General features: G+C 42.0%; 2 protein-coding genes across 7 annotated transcripts in view; both read right to left on the bottom strand.

Annotated features, from left to right (window-relative positions):
* The window catches only part of ZNF143 (zinc finger protein 143), a 42,886-nt gene extending 34,062 nt beyond the window's left edge, over positions 1 to 8,824 (bottom strand). For all 6 annotated transcript variants that reach the window (XR_014317526.1, XR_014317527.1, XM_082760755.1 and 3 more), the window contains exon 1: positions 8,627 to 8,824. The gene's annotated coding sequence lies outside the window, so the exon portion shown is untranslated. The remainder of the gene's footprint in view (positions 1 to 8,626) is intronic.
* Positions 8,825 to 12,826: 4,002 nt separating this feature from the next.
* IPO7 (importin 7) overlaps positions 12,827 to 21,387 on the bottom strand; it is a 34,284-nt gene continuing 25,723 nt past the window's right edge. The window contains exons 17-25 of the mRNA XM_082761881.1: positions 21,030 to 21,096; positions 20,828 to 20,953; positions 20,463 to 20,560; positions 18,591 to 18,686; positions 17,386 to 17,606; positions 17,060 to 17,265; positions 16,369 to 16,575; positions 15,866 to 15,982; positions 12,827 to 14,016 (exon numbers count right to left, since the gene is read on the bottom strand). Coding sequence (XP_082618007.1) covers positions 13,919 to 14,016; positions 15,866 to 15,982; positions 16,369 to 16,575; positions 17,060 to 17,265; positions 17,386 to 17,606; positions 18,591 to 18,686; positions 20,463 to 20,560; positions 20,828 to 20,953; positions 21,030 to 21,096 — 1,236 coding nt within the window. The 3' untranslated portion in view covers positions 12,827 to 13,918. The remainder of the gene's footprint in view (positions 14,017 to 15,865; positions 15,983 to 16,368; positions 16,576 to 17,059; positions 17,266 to 17,385; positions 17,607 to 18,590; positions 18,687 to 20,462; positions 20,561 to 20,827; positions 20,954 to 21,029; positions 21,097 to 21,387) is intronic.

The following is a 21,387-nucleotide window of genomic DNA, read 5'->3' as shown; positions in this document are numbered from 1 at the left end:
GCAAAGAACACTGGCTCAGCAGACAGCTCTTTGACATCTGAGGAAGAGGATGGGGAGAGAACAAAGAGCGAAGGCTGGCCAACACTGCAGAGAAATGGGTCAGGATACCTCAGTAAAACTGTTTCACAGACCTTGCTTCCCCCTTTCTTGTTTGTTACATCAGAGTGGGCAACTACTGGCACAGATTGCCGAGGACTCTGTCCTTGTAGGTGTTCAAGACTTGATACAGCCCTGTGCAACCTGTCCAAACCAGCATCACCATGCTGCTAGTACATCACTCACCATGCAAATCTCACCTCCTATTGTATTTTGACTGTTTTTTTTTTAATTTTATTTTTATTTCGAAGCCGGTCGGTTTTGATCAAATCAAAGTCTCTTCCCTTATACTCAGCTTCTTTCTTCATTGTGCTCCCACCCCTTTTCTGCTAACTGGCTTAAATGCTGTTCTCTCCCCAGCCTCCAGTACATTTGTCTTTACCCTGCCAGTGCAAACCTCACCAGCATTTATTTCTGTGTATTTGCATCACTCCGTTTTTTCTTTAAACCTCCTGCCTGCCAGGAATTTTGCCAGCATGAACCTGGAAGAGAAAGACCTCCTTTACCAACTTGCAATATTGCAGCTCATTAGTTGAAAAGCTGTTGAAAGCAGCCATTTTTAGGAAAACACACGAACCCTGGCCTGAGGCCCGCAGACGCCACACCAGGTTGCTGCACGTGTACTCCGGTTAATCTCAAAAGCTGTCTGTCCTACAGGAGAGGCACAAGCACAGCCTTCATCAGCAGGTACTCACTGAAGTGAAAAATCACGACTCGATGCTGGCAACTCTTGTGTATCTTCACGGCTCACGTGCAAGCTGCAGGTCTGCAAGGCACATTGCAGTGGTATTTGGGAAGACGTTCACGAGGACTGCAACACATCTTGGTTCCTGACATGTTCGGTCACCAAAACATTCATGCATGGAGAATCTTACCTTTTTTATTTTTTTGTTAAGATTGTTGGAATACTACCCCTAGAAAAAAATAGCCTGAGACAAAAATGACTAGACTGAAAAACCCCTGAACTGAAACCAGGGTCTGAGAGAAGGAAGCAAAAGCCAGTCGCAAGAAGTGATGCTGAAGCAGGGCTCACACCGGTAGTCACAGGGTAGAAGCAGTCCGTCACCTGTGCTGCTGACTTCACAACGCTTTTTGACAAAAGCTGCACCAGAAAGGTGCAAAAAAAGCACACACCAGGGTATGTGCGCATAACTTTTTTATTAAAAATAGAATAAAATAAAATCCTCCAAATGGGAAAAATGGTAAACTTCTATCAGCTTTAAGTTCTCACAACTCGTAAGTCTGCAGCAAAGGGGGGAAGGACTTCTTGTGAAGACTTGATGAAGGGGCCTGTTTAGAGAGCACCTACCGCAATTCTGCCCCCCTCTAACCCTCAAATGAACGGACTCCTCTGGATGCAGTCACTGGCTTAGGAGAGAAGATGCAATGCTAAAAGAGAAGTTGTTATGTACACTCTGTATAGCAGCTGGAAACAGAAGCCCTAGCTGAAAATTTGGAATCGAAAAAGTAGAAAACAGCAGGTGGGACTTAGGCAATTGAAAAGGAAAGCAAGCACTGGTAGAGGGCATATCACTGAGCAGAAGAAATTGGGTTTGGAGGACTGGGAAGTCAAGCAGCTGAGAGGAGACCGAGACTTTGGTAGTTGAGAATGTGGCAAACAAAAGCAGGAATTTGGCATTTCCAGAATGCCTATAAGGCTGCATTGCTGGGCAAAGAAAAAGAACTGTAGTAACAATAGCAGAAACTCCTCAGAGAGGGGAAAAAAAAAAAAGGATGATACTTTGGGAATCAGTAACAGGAAAATGAATAGTTTTTAATAGCAGTCAAGTAGGAAAAGTTACTGTTATAAAATGCAAGGAGGGAAAAGAAAGATCTGGCACGTGCAGGATGAAAGAACTATGAAAGGAGGATAGGGAAAAAAAGCTCCTCCGGACATTAGGCTACCTTGTGATTGTTCACGCTCGTTGCACAGACAGCACTAAGAAGTTTGAAATAACATCCATTTATTTCAAAACATTACTTTTATTTTTAATACACTTCTAATAATGTACAAAACTGTTGTAATTTTATTCAACGTTCAAAACCAGCAAACAATTACCAGTCCAGAAAAGTAAAGTGGCAAACGACACAACCCCGCAACTGCAAAACTTTCATTGAGGAATTTTAGGAAACCGTATTCCTACGTTGGACAAAGCTGAATCCCGAGATCAGCTCGTGTCTGTCAGCACACTAATGTAATTAAACACTGGCTGCATCAGGGTCCTTAACAATTGATATGGTTGTAAATACCCGTGCGGTCACTTTCCTGAAGGAGTCTGATTAACAAACATTTGTGAAATGCCAAAATTAATGCCTACAATTAGCATTCTGATTAAATGCACTTCAACTGGTAACACATATTGCAGGCTTCCAGGTCTCAGTGTAAAAAATGACTGACGGACTGAAAAACCAGATACAAATTGTAGAGATACAAACTCTATCTGTAGCCCAGATACAATTTGTGTTAGGGGTACAGCTTACTCATTACCTGACCTTGTCTGATGGCTGTAAGCTCACAAATACAAACAGTGCTACTGAGGCTCCCAAAACTCTCATTTCTGTTCCCCTACGTACCTGTATGATAATCTTCTCCACTATAACCCTGGCAATTTGTAGCAGGGTCAGAAATGAAACCTAGATCCTGTTGATGCTTTGATCCAGCGTTTCAAGAGAGCAGACATGGATTTCTGTCTCCTTCAGCTGCCCTTGCCCCTTGCAGCACTTCACCAACGCACTGAAGCACTGATTTCATAACCAATTGGTCAGATCAACTTCTAGTGGATAAACCCAACGAGAGCTACCTGGTGTTAGGCATTTCTCTATTTCTTAGTGTTTTGTTCTCTAACTTTAACTTCCTTTACGTTATTTTTCCAATCACTTGTAAAAGCAACCCCCACATAACTAAGCAGCAATTTCCACCATGTTACAGGAACGAGGCCGAAAATACAGAAACAAACCTGTACTAAGGGATCTGTAACAGCTAGATTCAGAGAGACCAGTCACTGACGAGGGGGTAAGGCACGCACTTTAATAGCACATTACAGACGTATTTTCTGGAGAGCAGGAAGGGTTGCAAATTATGAACCACGGGATCTAACCCTGGCCCTACAGAACCTAACGAAGACCGACAGCACTGCCAAGTGCCTAAGCGATTTGTACGTGCTCTGAATGGCAGCACAGTCAACTTGCAAAGACTTGCGTCACCCAAAGCAGGGGCTCGCAGTCAAACTCGAGGTTCCGTTTTACCCTTTTTGCAGTATTTCAACCTTGTTGTTCCCCTAGAGATGCACCGTATTGATAATGCAGTCAAAGGCTAATTCACTGCCAGAATTTGGTATCTCTTCACAAATATCTCACGAATGTAATATCAAATGTACCACTGCTGTACCAAAGCACAACTGACCTCAGTACGCAGTCAGAACATTTAACTTCACCTAACTGCGCTACATGCCAGCAGTCTTCCCCCAAGTCATCACCATACAGCCACTGTGACCAGCAGGGCTTTAGATGTAGCCCAAGAAAGGGCCATATAATCTGTGGCAAAATGTCAAATTCAGACGTGGCTGAAAACAGCACTGCATCATTCAGAGTATTTGTGTGTGCACACTGGTTTGCAGGCAGATGACAAGAGGAACAACGTGAACTCAGCTAGCAACACACACCAGCACGTTGCTCTGAACTCAGCCGGCCTTCCTTGCCCCAGCCGAGACACATCCCTCCTGTCCCAGACAAATTTGCTTTACCAATGCTCACTCATACCTTCTTTTCTTTAAAAAATAACACCAAAACCCCACAACTCTCTACTGCAGACTGACTGGTAATACGTTATTTTTGCTTTCACAGACAAAAAAAAGTAAGGATAAATAATAATATGCATGTTCAGAAACTGAGTGCTAGGCCAGCAATCAGAAGAAAGCTTGTAAGTCATCTGACTTTCTTTGATACCTGAAAAACTTTGAATGCTATTAACAAAGCTGAAGGAAAATTTGGAATGTTTTTCAGCCTGTTAGTGAGTTAAGCCACTACAGATTTCATCCCAAGTGTATTTTTCCCCAGGAAGTTGCAAAGCAAGAAAGAGACTAAAAGCTCTTAACTGATGAACCTCTGTGTCTTCACATCTACTGGTTTTGAGGGGTTGTTGCTGCACAGTCCATACATAAACACAAAGTAATGGACATACAAACAATGCATCTAGATGACATGCTTCAGAATTGTATTCAAATTTCTTATATGAAAGGAGCAGTAACACATCTCTAGTGGAAAAAAAAAAAAAAAAAGAGGTACACATCTTCTGAAGCACTGCAGGGGGCTACTCCTGAATCCTACAAACAGAAAAACTCCAGTTATATCAGTGATTCAAAAGAACAGGAAGAATGAAACGAGGAATATGTGAGGAATATGTGAGTATTTAAAGGCTGAAAAAATTGAAGGACACCGAGGCCAACTATTTCAATCAGTTTTACTGTCGTATCAAACAGAATTCCGAGTCTCTTAATTGTCAAGAAATCGCAAAAGCATCTGATTTACATCAGCAAAGCAGTTAATCCTGACTGTGCCCACTCAAATCCTCCAAATATGCTGGGACTGACAACAAAATAAGGAATTTTGACTGGGTTGTGTGGATATGAGTTAATTAGTAATCTGATAACTACATTGCAGATGTATCAGTATTAGCCATAACAACCTGCAGCATTTTAGGCAATGCTTGTCCTTCAGAAACTCATTGGAAAGCCTTCTGAACTATGAACCTTTACCCTGAATTACAAAAAACAGTAAGTGTAAGCTGGAAAACACAGCATATAAATATATGCCAATACCATGATATCTTGGTAGGAATATGCTTAAGGCATGGGCATCACCACCAAACTTGCAAATACAGATCATCTTCCAGCTCCAGTCTCTGTCGTCAGTCCTGAAGTCCGAGAGCATTAGGCAGATAACAGACTTTTCCCCCCTCAAGTATTTACAGAAAAAAAACATTCAGCAGATGACAAGATTCAGAGCGAGGGCAGCAGCAAGCGGTTGTAAGTGTAAATCTGGTGTCAGCTTAGAACACCGTACAACTTGCTGGAACTGTAAATTCCATCCTGAACTGAGCAGTTTGGTTATGGAGCAAGTGTCACCGCGGTGGAGCAAAGCGCAGCCCCACTGTATCATTCAGAAAGCAGCGTAGCCCAGAACATTTTAGCATTCACTGGAAGCATTCGCTAATTTTGTCCAATTCGGTGTTTGCGTCACCGATCAACAACTCCTGCTGTGCAAAGCAGAGCAGGAAGACCAAAACCATAGTTCCATGAGTCAATATAACCAAAGTCAAATTAAGTTGCAGACAGAGCCCCTTAAAACCAACTGTGCCACAATGCGAACGCATTTGGTCATGTTGCATGGCTTCCTGTCACTCCTCCCCCAGAAAGGCAGTGTCTGTGGGCAGGCACCTCCCTTCCATTTCTCACTCCATCCGTGGGACACCTGAACACTTCTCCATTTACAGGAACTGGCGCTTCAGGTTCCAGATGAGAATCCATCTGCTAGGACCAGGATCCACCCGAGGGACCCAGAAGCTGCACAGAAACCTTCATTTAAACTTCCAGGAGCCCTCGGGGCACAAGGGTAGGCTACTCATTTTCCAGTCTCCTTACCAAGTCCACCTATCTCCTTGCAGAACAGCGAAGAAGAAAAGCCAAACCGACCACCTATTGGTTGGGATAGCACGGAAAGCACGCTGGCGAGCTGTAGAGAAGCTGAAGCAATGTGACGGTACAGGAAGAAAAGCCAGTGGAAAGGCAAGGCAAGGCAAACAAAGGTTGGCCTGGGATGCTATTGTGTGTACATACACAGGTCAGGGGCAGGAGAAGTTAGAGCAGACGGTGTGGGAAGCGGAAATCCTGGGGACGATCACGGAAGAGTCAAAATGCAGACAGGAAAAGAGTAGTGAAAGAATCAGACTGCAAAAGCACAGATGTGCTCTACCTCTCAACTACTCGTGTTATGTGCATTGTAACACTTGGAACTGGCAGAATTGCTCTGATTACCAAGAATGTGTCAATTGCTTTGTGCGTGGAAGCTCATCTACATTCACTTGAGCCCTATACTTTGGAAAACAGAATTTGTTTTGACACCAATGCCAATTAAAGACTCCCCAGAACTTAATAACAGTGTTTCTCAAAGACACCACCTATGCTGAGCATGTTTTACCCCAAAATTCTAAAGCCAAGAATTACATATGGCAGCAAAAAAGACCCACGTCCTAAACTGTAACTGCAGCCCAATTACACCGTCAAAGAAACAACCCAGGTCAAAATGCCTTCTTTTTAGCTTTATTTATAAATAAATAAATAAATAAATAAATGCATTTTAAAAAGCCATTACATTGAGTTTGCAACAACACTCCAAAGTTCGTAAATACTAAAATTAACTGGACCTTAACTTGGACATGTTTGTTCATTCCAACACGGACACCCAACTACCAAGGGGTGGACAGCACACGCGGGGGCCCAACCAAGGCAAGAACTCGGTGTCTCCTGAGTCACACCAGCAGCCCGACCAAAGCTGCGCAGGATCCGCTGCAGCCAGCTCAGGACCCATTCGCTCCTCGTGGCAAGGGCTTCCCACTGCATGGCTCTGTGGAGGCAGCTGGCCCAGGGACTAGCTTGAGCCGGTTGCTGTGTTACCCCAATTATGTTCTGTCACGGGACCCACCGCCCTGTCCTTCTGCACAGCAGGAGGTTCGTTAAGATGTGTGAGGATGAACAGCTTTTTCAGGAGAGAACATAAGCTTGAACACTACGTGTAACCAGTTACCCCAAATCCTCACACAGGATCACGCACGTTGGGGGTTACATCCCAACCACCCTCGGTATTCGCTGTTACCTGGAGCAAAGACCCTCAAAAACAGGCTGAGGGTCAGATGAATCACTCTGCTGTTTCTAGATAGACTCTAGATAGACTCTAGATAGACTCTAGATAGACTCTAGATAGACTCTAGATAGACTCCTGTTTACTAAACCCAGCCTCGCCGAGTCCCATATATATCCATATGCACACGTGCATCTAAATACACACACCATCGAGTCCCTTCTCCTGGTACTGCAGAGCAGCGACACGTGGGCCAGCAGCAGTTTGACATGCTGAAGCAGTGCAGAATTTGAGGTAATCTGGGCAAAAACAAATTTACAAAGCTAATTCTGGCTCACGTTATCAGAGAATATACCTCCTTGTATTATCTCCGTGCCTACCTCCAGTGAGAAAAGGGATCACCAGCTTATGCCAGAAGTACTGGGATGTCTAAGCATCAAATGTGACACAGGCACGAAGACACAGGATGAACAAAGCCTGTGTGACTGAATTTTTACTCTCCTATTTGCCTTGCAGTACAAGGCAAAATAATTCTTCTTCAAGATGGATGCTAGGACCGAAATTTTCATTATTCCATTACCATAATGAGAACAGTTTATGTAAATTATGTAATCAATTTGAAATACATTTATCAAGAACTAAAACACTTATCCTACGTAGCTCAGTTGAATTGCCATCTACTACCAAAGCAACCATGTATTATTTGACTACATACTCCCCGGTTTTTCTGTGGCACTTCAGTGAAAAGCTTCTGACTTATTTACACCATGAAAGATCAAGACTTTAATTCATAAAATACAAAGAGATGGGCCATGAGATGACAGCCCCGTTACACCCTGCTGCCCTCCTTGCAGGTACTCTTATACAAAGAAGCTGGCACACGCTCCGTACACAGGACTGCCCTTAAAAAGGTTCAGTTAAGGACAAACACACTTCATTTTTCAGGCACTATCACCCTGAAACCGTGACAGAAAGGCCTGCTCGGCAGCCCTTGAGGATGTAGGGGATTTATGCCACCTAGGGCAGAATTTTGAGAGGACTTTAAGGCGGATGTAGCGCTCTGACGGGAAGGCCGTGCGGCCGGGCCTCCCGCAGCAGCGCTGCCATCCCCGCGCAGCGCCTGGGAGGCGCCCTCAGGAGACGCTGGCCCCCAGCGAGCCGCTGAGCCGGGCGCTCCGCGGCCCCTCGCGCACAGCCCAGCGCCATCCCGAGGAGCCCGCCCCGCCAGCCGGGCCTCAGCGGGGCACCCACGGCCCCGGGGCCGGCTCGGGAGGCGCTCCCGGAGGAGCAGCTCCCGGCGGCCGCGCTCTCCCCGACGCTGAGGGCCGGGAGCTGCCGGCGGCCGCCTGACGGAGCCCGGCGGCGCTGCGGGCGCAGACAAAAGGCGGAGGCGCCGCCGAGCCCCCCCTGAGGCGCGGGGGCCCCGGGCCCGGCCCCGCGCCCCCGGCCGTGACGCAGCGGCCAACGGGCCCCGCGGGGGCGGCGGGCGGGGGTGGGGGGGGCCGTGCCGGGCCGGGCCGTGCGGGGCTGCGGTGCCGGCGGGTGCCGCCGCTGCCCGCTGCTGCCTGCGGCGCGAGGCGCGGGGGGCGCGGCGCGGCCCGGCGCGGCGTCCCGCGGCGGCGATGGCGGCGGCTCGCATAAGGCACACTGGGTAGCGACACGTTTATATACGAACCTCGCCGAGAAATTTTCCAACAATTCCTCCGTCCGACCACCATGCACCAGGACAGGAAACGGCCGCCTCAGCGCCCGCCCGCCTCAGCGCCGCCCCGAGCCGCGCGCCCGGGCTCCGCGCCCCGCGCGCCCGCCGCTCCCATTGGGCGCGCCGCGCCGCGCCGCGCCGCCCCCGCTCGCCATTGGCCGCCTCCGGGCCCCGCGCCGGCGCCCATTGGCCGGCCGCCCGCGGCCCCGCCCCGCGGCTTCGCGGCGCTGAGGCTATGCTGGGTCCGGGGCCGCCGCCGCCGCCATTTTGTGCCGCGGGGAGCGCGGCGCTCGCGCGCCAGCGGGGGAGCGGGCGGCGGCCGCCATTTCCTCCGCCGGGGAGCGCCCGGGGCCGCGGCGGGAGGGGAGCGGGCGGGGACCGGGGGCTCCGGCCCTGAGGGCGCCTCAGGGCTCAGCCCCCCGCGGGGCGCCGGCCGCCCTCAGCCCCCGGCCGGCGCCTCGGGGCCCGGTGCCGCTCGGTCCCGGCTCGGCGGGGCAGGGAGCAGCGACTGAAGCGTAAAATGCCGGGGGCGGCGCGCAGGGCTCAGCGCGTTTGTCTGACAGGAAATAAAACCACCGGGGCAGCCGGAGCGGGCAGCGCCCGCAGGACAGCACCAGGGCTGTGCCGGGCCCTTCTGAACGGGGCAGCTGTGACAGCGTTTAATTCCGTTTAATTATCTTAAAATAATACAAACAGCCAGAATATTTTATTCCAGATCAGCCCTAATACTGAGGAACAATTAAAACAAGCAATTTTCCTTTCTTTAGCTTCAAGTTTTGCTTCCAGTTTCTTAATGGGAAGCTTCCAGTCAGCACACGAATCGCAGCCACGTGTTTGGGGTGCAGCAGCAGTGAAATGCCTGAGAGAAAACGGCGTTTTGGGGTTTATGAACTTCATCAAGGGCTTCCTACATCTCTTCTCAATCTCTGGCACCTCTGTGCAGCCCCTGCTTTGTCTTACTGTTCCAGCATCAACATCTGAACGAGTGATTGTAAAAAAAAATAAGCAAACTGATGCTACAGCAGTTATATATGCTATAGATTAATTGCAAAGTAATTTATAATCCAGGCTTTTAATTTTTAGTTTATAACACATTACCAAACTAACTTTGTTCAAGTGCTTGTTTGTAGAGAAGGCCCTACGGAAAGCAGGGAAGAAAACCCTGAGTCAGGGTACGATACACTCTTGCTTTTTGAATCTGTAACAGCATAACGCTTTGAGCCTTGGACCTTACAAGCTTTTCTCAAATTTTGATACACTTCAATACTGAATTTAGGTTAAAACCTGAACAGTTGGTGGAACAGAACAGTGGTGCTCCTCACAACTACGCTTACATAAACCAAATGCTACTTCTGCATAGATTTCCAGCAACAGTGTTTATCTACTCAAAATATGCTACTGGTAACATACCAAAGACAAAAATGTAATTAGTAGCCCAAATTATGGAAAACTCGTACAGTCTACAAACTTTGGACCAGCCTCATTTAAACTTGGTTAAACCTGATCTATTCCCTACAGACAACATGGGGGCTACCGCTAACACTACTGCAAGCACAGCCTTCGTTCTGGGAGCCCAAAGCACCCAGTGGGAACCCATTCCTCAGCTGTGCTATTCTGTAAGTGTCCCCTTAGTGCTGCGAGGCTTCAGCATCTGTTCAGGTGCAGAAACTCCAGAGGAGGATGCGATGGTTCTTAGTGTGAATATACACAGACAGCAAGCACTTCACTGGGGTGTAACTGCCTGCAGTCCAAACTACTTCGTATAAACTGCTCACAGCTTCTGAGCAGTATCTCAAAGGAATTAAAAGGGGACAAACTGAGGCACAGGAAGTGAAAATGATCAGCGACTGAGAAAGTACACATGAGGAAGGACTGAAAGGGAACATGACAAAATGATGCAAAAATCTGTCACGAAGCTTTGTTTTTATTTTTCAAAAACTGATAATCACAAGGGGAAGAAGTTTCCTTTAGAAAAATACAACTTAACCTTTAAAACTTATTAGCAGGTACTGATTACTAGGCACAATTTAAACTACCTTTATATCTATTGCCTGGTATTCTGAAATTATTCCACTCCAGGCTTGAATTTTGCAGAAGGCTACACGACATTTGAGCAGAACTTTGCTGTACTGCACCAGAACAATTCTTTTAAGGTAATGGCTTGTGCAAAAAAAAGGTATTAAACTTACCCGGCATGTCAACATTTAGAAAACAACATAGGTCATACAACTTCTGTATTTAATCAGTTAAGAGAACTGTGATTCTGCCTAGCATTTCTGCTCAGAGAAATACGTGAGGGGAAGATACAAACCTTAGGGCTCAGTAACTTAAATAGGACTCCCGAGCACTGTCAGAATAGAGCTGCATTCAAAACACCACACTGAAATAAGTGAAGATGAGGATTTGCTTTAGATGTTTATTAATCCAAGGAGATCTTCCATAATAGAAAAAACAAAGGCTTTAATTTTCCAGCTCTTCCCTCAGAGTTGCATTATCCTTGAAAAATGGAATGGATAAATGCAAATTCTAGGAGGAAGATCGGTTTTTAAATTTGACATGTGCATCACTGAAATTGATATATTGCATCACAAAATGCACTATCACCACCAACAACAATGCAAAATTGTTTTGCAATTTATATAAATACATTTCTTGGAGCACAGGAAAGCAATTCTAAGATCCATTTTTAAAAAAGATGCTCCTTGCTAACCAGTCTAGTGACACATAAAAGCACCCTTCAAGTAAGACTGTGTTCCTCACACCAAGATAAAATTCCTCCCTTGACTCAAAAAATATAACTGTTCCAGAAATAACAATGGCACTAAATTGGTAATTTTCACCTTTTTTTTTTTTTTTTCCTCCACCTGCTTAGTACCTACTGCATTCTCACTGCTGCTGTGTCCTGTCTTCTACCATGAGGCCAAGTGTCCTAAAAAGGTCGTCTTACATGTTTGGGGAAGTGTAACAAGATAAGCAGATACCCAACAAGCAGATGTTCAGAAATGATTTATGTCAAACTGGGCGTTTCTCAAGGTCAAGGAACGCACAGGAAAACATGCTGTAATTGTCACCTTTTTCTACAAAAATAAAACTTGGTCTGGAGATAATCTTGAGGCCAGAGTACACCTACATGTGTCCATGAGTTACACATTTATATAGAACAGTTCTGCTTATGGACTTGACCAGGCAGCTGAAAATTCAGAAGCGCTACAGTACTACTGTGGTTCCCATACTGCTACTACAATGGATACTTGGATTCAAGACTTAATTTCTGTCGGCTTTCTCACAGCTGGTGCAATATCCATCGTTTTTTAAATCCACAATTTGCTTTAAAGTATCCCTTTAGTATTTCAGTAGGGCTGTGGCACTGTATTCCTGGCTCAGTCTCTCACATAAGCACTCTGTGCACAGGAAAACATCATTTGCCTAAGAAGGGCAGTCCAGAGAGTGACTGGAAAAGGCCATCATACCTGCCCAGCAAAGTACGAGTGGCTGCATAGGAAATGGAAGGCAGAGAACCACGCTGGTCAACTCATCAAGAAAGCCCCAAACCACAAATTTCTGCTACTCTGCTGATGGAAAAAAAAACACACACCACACAAACCAATTTTCTGAAGACTGCATTTTGAGTATCATAATATATATATGTGCATCTCATTTTTACAGATATAAACTCAGTTTATTTTTCAACCTGTATTTAAATTTTGGAGGCTTACATTAAATTAAGGTAGCTTGTTTAATATCAATTGTAACAGCAGGTGACATTTTTATATAAAAACAGCCAAAAGAAAAAAAAAAAAAACATTTGATTTAAAAGACCTGACACCAATGATCTCAAGGCAAGATCAAAAACCTATGAATTTATGCTTTAAGAACAGAAAAGGGGGCATTTAAGCCAACCCATTCACAGCATCTCCCTGCTGGCTTCTTCATACAGTGGTTTTGATAGTGGTCCCAGAGGGAACTGTATTTTGCCTCTCTAGCTAAAATACCAGTTACTATAGCAACTTTGAAGGAAGAAAATTGTGGCTTCAAAAATGGAAGATTGGCAAAACTTCAAATGCACTGTCTGGATCAGGCAGACAATAGCACACTAACGCTGGGAGTGCAAAAAGAGGGTCAATGAAATGCAGGAGTAGTGCACTTGCACTACCACATGCTGGAAAAAAAATGTTTTTGCAAAATTAGGGGGAAAAACTGTATTCATAGATCAAAGTCCAGGTTAGCCAAATTACTATTTTTTAATAGATTGCATATATAGATGTTTCATCCACACACTTCAACCAACTTGTTTAGGAGCAGAACTTCACATCTAATTTACATGCTTCAGAGAAGATAACTTTTTTCTCAGTGCTTACAATAAACATTTGTATCCAAATTTCAACTTGAACAGTGAGATCTTTAAGAAAAACAAAGGACACAGAGGGTGTTGCTATTTTTTTTTTTTTTTTTTTTAGCAGCAATGAAATATCACTAACCCCTTTTTACATAACCGAATTCAAGTCACAACCAGAGGTGACTGCACCACAAAGTCACCAGGTACAAAACTGCTATGTTATTTTAAATGAATAACTTGAAATTATTTCCCCCAATGCATCCCTTATTTTTTATTTTTTATTTTTTTTTTATAAACAGCAAACATTTTGCTATTTTTGTACATAGGCTAGCAGGCTTGTTTCAATATGAAAGTGCTAATTCATTTACAGATTTATCAGTTATGTAGTGCTACATTAAGTGTCCAATATTCTACATATGAACAATCTTGATAAATGGAAATGAAGATTAAGTAAGGCTATCCAATTACCTTATCTTATTATTTACATTAAAAGAATAGACACCCAATGGGAAGGGAGAAAAGGGAAATTGGGCAAATACTCATACTGCCACAGGTGTAAAAATTAAGTCTGCCTTCTAGCTTGTACTGTAAATGAGACATTTTAAATAGTCCTGCAGCCCATGCCTGAATTTTTTTTTCCTCAGAAAAAGAAAAGCTGCCTTCATGACATCCCCTCTTGATTTCCGGTTTCCAAAGTGTGTCATTTGAAGCTTTATAATCAGATTCTTTCTATCTTCAAAAAAACCTCTGGTTTGCTTTCTTTCCAGTATTAGGTTGCATGATCAGGTCCCACTTCTGGGGCTTTTGTCCAATCTATTTATCAATTAGTTTAGAGTGAGCTGTAGATAACATGAACCAATTCTGGAACCACTATTGGGAGGAACACAAGCTCTTCACTACAATCACACAGTAGCAGGAAAAGTGATAATTCAATTCATTCCTGGGGCAGGACCTCCAAAATTAAACGAAGTTGGCACAACTGGAGCATTGAATTTGTATCCTCCATGCTTTTCAATCATTTTGGATTCTAAAAAAAAAAAAAAAAAAAAAACAACAAAAACACAAAGAAAATATTTTAGTGCATGTGCACAGAGGGAAGACAGACCGTGTGATTGACCATTCTAATTCTCCCAGAGATGTAGGCTTAAACTGGGGGTTACCCAAGAAATTAATCAGTACCCACAGTGTAAGTGGGCCAGGCCTCAACAACAGATGGACTCATTTGTTTTTGTTTCTCAGTATTGTTATAGTTCTATTTAAATGAAATTTATACTTAAAACAAGCACACTTGAGTTTTTGGGAATGAGTACTCATATATCTCATTTCAAAAATAAGACCTGAATGAGTGCTGGATTTCAAAAATTGCTAACAGATGCCCAATTCTTCCTGATTAAAAATAGACTCTTACATCAAATCCATGATCACATGTATAACAAAAGCAGTGCACAGATATCACCTCTGTTTTTAGTGTTCCTAGGTCAACTCTACAGTATAAGCAGAAATATCCACTGAAGCACATGAATCAGTCACTTCAGAATACGTACATTTACCCCCATACTCAAGCAGCTAATTAATAGTTCAGGTTACTAGACCTTATATAAGCCTAGCTCTGAGAGAAACTACCAAGTTGATCAACTCTTCATTTTCAGCCGAACTCTAAGACCTTTTGACATTTGAGCTTTGCATATACATCCCCATATATAAGAGAGACATTTCATCTCTACATTACATTCTTCAAAGGTAACTGTAAAACTGTTTGGGTTTTGTTTGTCTGGTTGTGTTTTTAAATGCATATAAACAAACAATAATAAATGGACAACTCAAAGCAGAATGGTAAAAAGCAGACAAACATGCATTTCTGTCTACCTTTAGTACAATCAAGAACATACAAGCGTATTATTGGTCCCTTTATGTACAGCAGACAAAAATTGTTTCGCATATGGAAATTCTTGTTAGAATGATCTGCCGTTAATGTAGCTAATAGAATGTGTCCCTGTCAGGTAGGCAGACTGGAGACCAATATGCCCTCATAGTACAGAAGAATTTCCCGTAAGGAACTAGCTCCTTAATTATAACTTCACTATCTGGACCTAATTCACTCTGTGAATAAGCAGACCAAAACAAAACCTCCATATTTTTTTTTCAGAAAATGCACAAGTAGTATATAATCTCATCAGTATGATGCCTAGTGCTTGACAGGGGGCACAGTGAGACTAGATTTTATATCCATTAGGAGTGGATCATTCTGGACATTTAAGCTTTGTGAAATACTTTTCGCTGTTCTATGAAAAACCAAAATGACCATTCTTAATACTAATCTCCTACAGCTTTCTGAACTTCTAAGCTGAAGCATCTTGTGGTAACTGCTCAATAAGATGCAGGATATGAACTGGACAGATCACTTATCTCCATTGCAGAACAGCAAACTGAAATATTTAGTATGCTTAATGATGTAGCTTTATAGATGGATACTTCTTTCTAAGATGGTATTTTCCCCACTGACAGAATCACTATCCTAGCTGGACTAGATCACATGAGGAAATAATTTACCAGCCACATTCACTTGTTTGCCTGTTCATGCACCTGCAGGTCCAACTGATTTGTTTTCACATCCACACTACTCTAACATGCCTGTATTTACCTGCTCACTTCATTAAGAAATTTCTACATTTCCTTACACCTGTGGTATGCCACACAATCTTTGTACTGAGGCTTTGTGACATGACAATCTTTAAGAGATTTCGAAGATCTCTGGATTGTAAAACAGTACTGTTTTATGAAGACATTATTAGGCTTGAATTATAGGCTTCTTGAGCACATAAACAGCATTCAAACAGCAAAAGCAGTACTTCATGGAATAAAGGAAAAAAAAATACCATGTGCTGCCCGCCTCTGATCTGCCAGAGTTGCTATATCCTGCAATTGTTTTCTTTGTTCTTCATTAAGACCCTGTGTCAAAGCTTGGTACCACACAGGGTTACGATTTTGAATTGCTGCAAGAGAAAGAAAATGTAAACAAAAGGAATATGTTCATTAAAATGTTCTGTAACTCAAAGCTTATTAACACCCACTGCTATTTTAATCAAAATAATACTCCGATCAACTCTGTTAGGGTAACATAACTAAAGATATTGCAAAACACTAATACTGTCTTTGACCTCTTCCCTTCCACCATTAAGTTCATTCAAGAATAGTCTCTTTGCCCTGAAAGTATAATAATGGTGTTGCTCTTCCCCTTCTCAAATAAAGGACTTATTCAAACCATGTACTTTTGGAAAGCCTGTTGGAAGCTTTCAATAAATTCTGGTTTACAATTCTATAGACTATAATTAAATTACATTTTAACTTTTAGTCCAAGAAAAGAAATAAAGTTACTTACTCTGAAAAATTGTTTTAAATATCTGATATTCATCAACAGGGTTGTCTTCATCATCAATAATTGTGGAATAACCTTCCAAAGCAGTCTCTTCAGCATCATCTTCTTCCCAGTCCTCATCATCTCCATCTTCACCTGCCTGTTTTGCTAGAATTTCTAGATATTCTTGACCATCTTCATCGATGTCATCTTCATCACTCCCCAGCTCCTCTGAGTTAAGTATCACACACAAAGTTAATCTCAAGAACAGTTAAAAAAAACAAAAAAACAGTATCTTCAGGAAGGTGGCTTATCTAGAACAAGCAATAGAACTGATAACAGTGTAGTTCGATATACACCTAGAACCCCAGCAGCTCATGGGAGTTTTTAACTGTGCAGTGGAGCAGAGAAACTCCTACTGACTCTAATCCCTCACTCAGATGGGAAACGAGCCCCAGCAATAACTCCTTTCTGTAATGACAGCAACCATATAAAAGCTAGCCTGACATGACTTTGAGGAGACTCAATCTAGGAAATCAGCTTTTTAGAGGGAAGGGAAAGTAAGGCAGATAAACTTGAAAGGTGTTAAAAGATTGAGCGTTGCACCACAGCTTTGTTTTTAAGTTAGGGAACTCTGAATAATTCCACAAAAGAACTCGGCATCTCCACCAGGAATCATGAAAAACAAAATGTAACAGTTCTTCAGTTTCCATACCTGTTTCCTCATCTTCTTCAGCTTCATCATCATCATCACTGTCATTTTCATGCTCTGCATGACAGGCATATGCTCTTTTCAATCCATTAAATAAAAGGATAAAAGCTGGCAGGATCTGGCCAGCGACTTGATTTAAAACCTGTGGTATTTGCTCCAGATCAATAAGAGCACACAAGCCAAGCACACACATCTTTCTATCGTGAAGTCTATAAAACAAAACAGTGCAAGAATTAAGAATTCCATTATGATTTAGAAGCAGGTAATATAGAGGCTTATAATATAGAGGTTTATCGCAGTGAATAACCTTCAAAATTAGAAACACTTACCCCAAGAAACAGTCTACGTCATTAAGCCACTGTGTTATGAAGTGATTAGTGACAGGCTCCACATTATTGGGAAAACGAAGATTTTCCAATGTATTTAATAATAGATGAGGATTGTAATATAAAGCAGCTATGGCAACCTGGAGGCACATTGTTCGCAGTTCACTTGTTTTTACTTCTCTGGTCAATCTCTCTAAAGCAGCTTCCACAAATAAGGGTATGCACTGAGGAGTGAGAAGCATTACAAACTTAGTAATCAAAAATAAATTTTATAGTTCTGTATTTCACACTCCAGTTGAGAAATGGCTTAAAAACAGGCTGGTGCATAAATACAGAGGACATAAAATGGGTATACTTTGTAATTGCCAGCAGACGTCATACACAAAGATGAAACATAAAGGTGAAAAGATTTAATCTCTACTCTGAGCACAAGGGTTTTGTGACATAGTGGACAGTAGACATAATTTCTAGTTCCTTTGTCTCATCTTTTAAGAATAAAAAACTAAGGAAGATACATATACTTGTAAGTCCAGAAAAATAAACTTAAGTCTCTTTCAATATTCCTAAAGTCAGCAGATTCAAGAGGTATTACCAATACTCCAAGGAAACAGCTATTCAAAGTAGTATTCTCTTCAGAAATGACAAATACAAAACACCTCTCTATAGTTTTTTTTCCTTTCAAATAAATTCAGATTATAACTTCAAGGGCAAAGTCCACAAGTATTAAGAAAGCATGCAAAAATATAGATTATTATAGAAAAATTTAGATAGCTATTATAACAATTTCCAACTTCCATATGCATTTAATGAAATTCCTGGCTCCTCTATGACATTAACTGGGATTCTAGGAACTGCATTTGCATTCTTATTTCAAGGCTATTAACTTGAAAGATGAAAAAATCATCAATATTCACTACTATTACCTTAGAATAAAATTAAACAACTTTTAGCTAAGATTGTCCTAAAACAGTACTCTCCCAGATCCATGAAAACACTTCACATTGAGTTTTGCAGCATCCTAAATCCTGGAGATGAACTGTACAATAACTACTTCTTTAGTGCTGTTATCTGCACAGTAGGACTTGTGACACTGAAGTAGAAGACAGGATCATTAGTCACCCTACAAAAACTTCTTATCTTAGAGATAATCAATTCATATTTGAGAATATTTTTAATATTAAGTTACATGAACCAAAGCTGTTACCAACCTGATCAATACCACGCCCTTTACACTGCAGAATAATCACTTCTAACAGTTTTGCTGCATGACATTCTGCATCTTCTCCAGCAACTCCTGTAAGGACCTGAAAAATAATTATTTTTGATGATAGCCTTTCAAGACATGTTTGTGATATGCTGCTTTGCAAAGCTGATGCAAGTTTACCCACTATTACAATGCTAAAACAAACTTCCTCTAGTGGAGATGCCAAATTTGCAGTTATGGATCAGTATTAGAACCACAGAGAATAAAACATTGCTGAATGCAGCTGGAACTAGTTTATCTGTACCAGTATTAAACAACCATGGGCGCAGATCTTAAAAACAGTAAATGTATTAAGCATTAGCTGCCATTTTTAAAAGCTTAATTTCCATTTGCGAATTTAGGTTTCCTTAAGCATTCATGTGTTGAATTTTGTAAAAACCGTTTACCTTTACTAAACTATATTTAGGATATCCGGTGGGAGACCATGCAATATCTAGAACTTCTGTGTCAAAGACACTGTGCCCATCTAATAATACACTAATCACAGAGGCTGTAACAGGCTAATTTTCTTTTTGCATGTATTAAAAAGTTCACGTATTTACAGTCAACCTAATCAGCCTGGTTACAGCTTGTTTTCAAGTAAGAGCTGGCAAGAATCAGAACTGCATTCTGCTCTCAGCTGTAGTCACTGATCTGGCATAAACTTGGAAAAAAAAAAAGATTTCTGTTCCTATCCATTTACTTTCCATCTCTACTTGTTTTATTTAATAGGTTTAGCAAATGTATGGCATGTGGTATCATAGTTATAGTGAGGTTAGAAACCTCAGATGAAAGAAGGTATCTACCCTTTGCAGTAAGTACACGTTTTGCATGTCTATATGTGTGGTGGTTTTACCGTGCTGGGCAGCTAAACCCCACAACCGCTCTCTCACTCCCCCTCTTTTAGATGAGGAGGGGGAGAAGTAAAGCAAAGAACAACTCACGGGTTGAGATAAGGATAATTTAATTAAAGGGAAATAATAATAATAATTAAAGAAAGATTATTATGAACTAAACAATTTAACTAAAGGGAAATAAAAAGGGAAAGGGGAAAAGGGAAAAAAATAAAAAAAGGGAGGAAAACAAACAAAACGAATGAAGGCTATGTGGAAGTGCAGAGGAAAGAAATTACTCTCTACTTCCCACAAATGAGCGATGATTGACCACGTCCTCGAAGCAGGGCCTCAACGCACGTAGCTGGTGTTCGGGAGGAGGACCGACATTTTCCCAACGAGAGCCCACCCCTCCCCTCTTCTTCCTGTTTCCACCTTTTATTGCTGAGTGTGACACCACATGGTATGGAATATCCCTTTGATTGGTTTAGGTCAGCTGCCCTAGCGATGTTTCTCTCCTCGCTTTTTGCCCACCCCCTAGGAGGGTTAGAGAAAGGCCCAATGCTGTGCCACTGCTGCTCAGCAGTAGACACGACACTGGTGTGATAACACTGCTGTTCCAGCTACAAGTGCAGAGCACAGCACTGTATGGGCTGCTGCCGGGAAAATTAACATTCCAGCCAGACCCAGTACAATACGCTCAAAGTGTATTACACAAAATACAGATATACAAAAAAAGGGTTGTTTAATCTGCTTTTGTTGTTTACCTTTTCTTTTACACTTTCAGCAAAAGCATTAATACATTTGATGGAACTGCTTTAGGTTTTTCTGCAATAGCTTGATAATTTGTGGGCTCACTGAAGATGCTAAATAGCATAATGCTTTAGGAGCAGACATCCAAATTCATCCATTTTACAGTCTGCTGTTGTGGAAAAAGGTTCCCAGTTTAACAACATATTGCTTTAGATATTACAGATTTTGTGATCGCAAAGTTATCTGCTTACCTTCTTGCACATACTGTAGATCATTTCAAGATATTTTGTGTCTGACAGAAGTGTATCCGTATCAACAGTAACATAATTATGTAAGAGAGGCATCATGTCTGTATTAAAAGAAGAATAATCATAGTTACAGTTTTCATGTTTTATTGAAACTAAGTAAGTTAATCACAGTTCTTGCATAATGTTTTTCAAGATAAGCATGTACTTAGTCAGATACCTCAGTAAAACAAGTCTGCTTCAACAGTAAAATAAGATACTGGAAAAGTAACTCACTCTGTTGTTCTCCTAAACACTTCAATGAAGATGTAATTCACTTTATGCTTAAAGCGTATATGAAACTATCTGGCTTTCTGACCTGTATTACTTACCAGTAAAATAATCAAAGCCATCCTGCTGAAAGACTTCAAAAACAAGAGGAAGAAGCTGCCACATTTGTGCAGAAACTTGTTGACACGTCAGACTATGAGCCAAGGAAAAAATCTCCTCATAGAACTCTAAAACAAACAGAATGTAGGTAAATTTAAGGCCAATCCAATACACTTAAACTTAAGCCAACAACAGTACACGTACCTAATACATGCTGCTGCAAAACTGTTCCAATCACTTGCAAACAGATCCCTTCCAGCTGCTGGGTAATCTAAAAAAAAAAAAAAAAAAGAGAGAGAGAACGACTGTTTTCAAGACTTCGAAGTTGAAATTAAACACATTTTGAATAAAATTATTTGAAGCTGTTTCTCTTTAGAGAACATAGTCTTCTAAAACAATTCAAAAATTTATTGCATTTCAGAGCACAATATATTACAACTGTACTCTTCGATGAGAATTCTTAAGACAGCTTTTAATGTGAGGTATTTTTGGAATAGTCTTAGAATACTGGAAGAATCTCATTACAGGGTATCCTTTACAAGAAGCCTAACAATAACTGCAA

This window comes from Aythya marila, assembly GCF_965140915.1.
Source record: "Aythya marila genome assembly, chromosome: 5".
NCBI lineage: Eukaryota > Metazoa > Chordata > Aves > Anseriformes > Anatidae > Aythya > Aythya marila.
The sequence above is the reverse complement of the archived record's forward strand: the minus strand, read 5'-3'. Positions and strand labels throughout refer to the sequence as shown.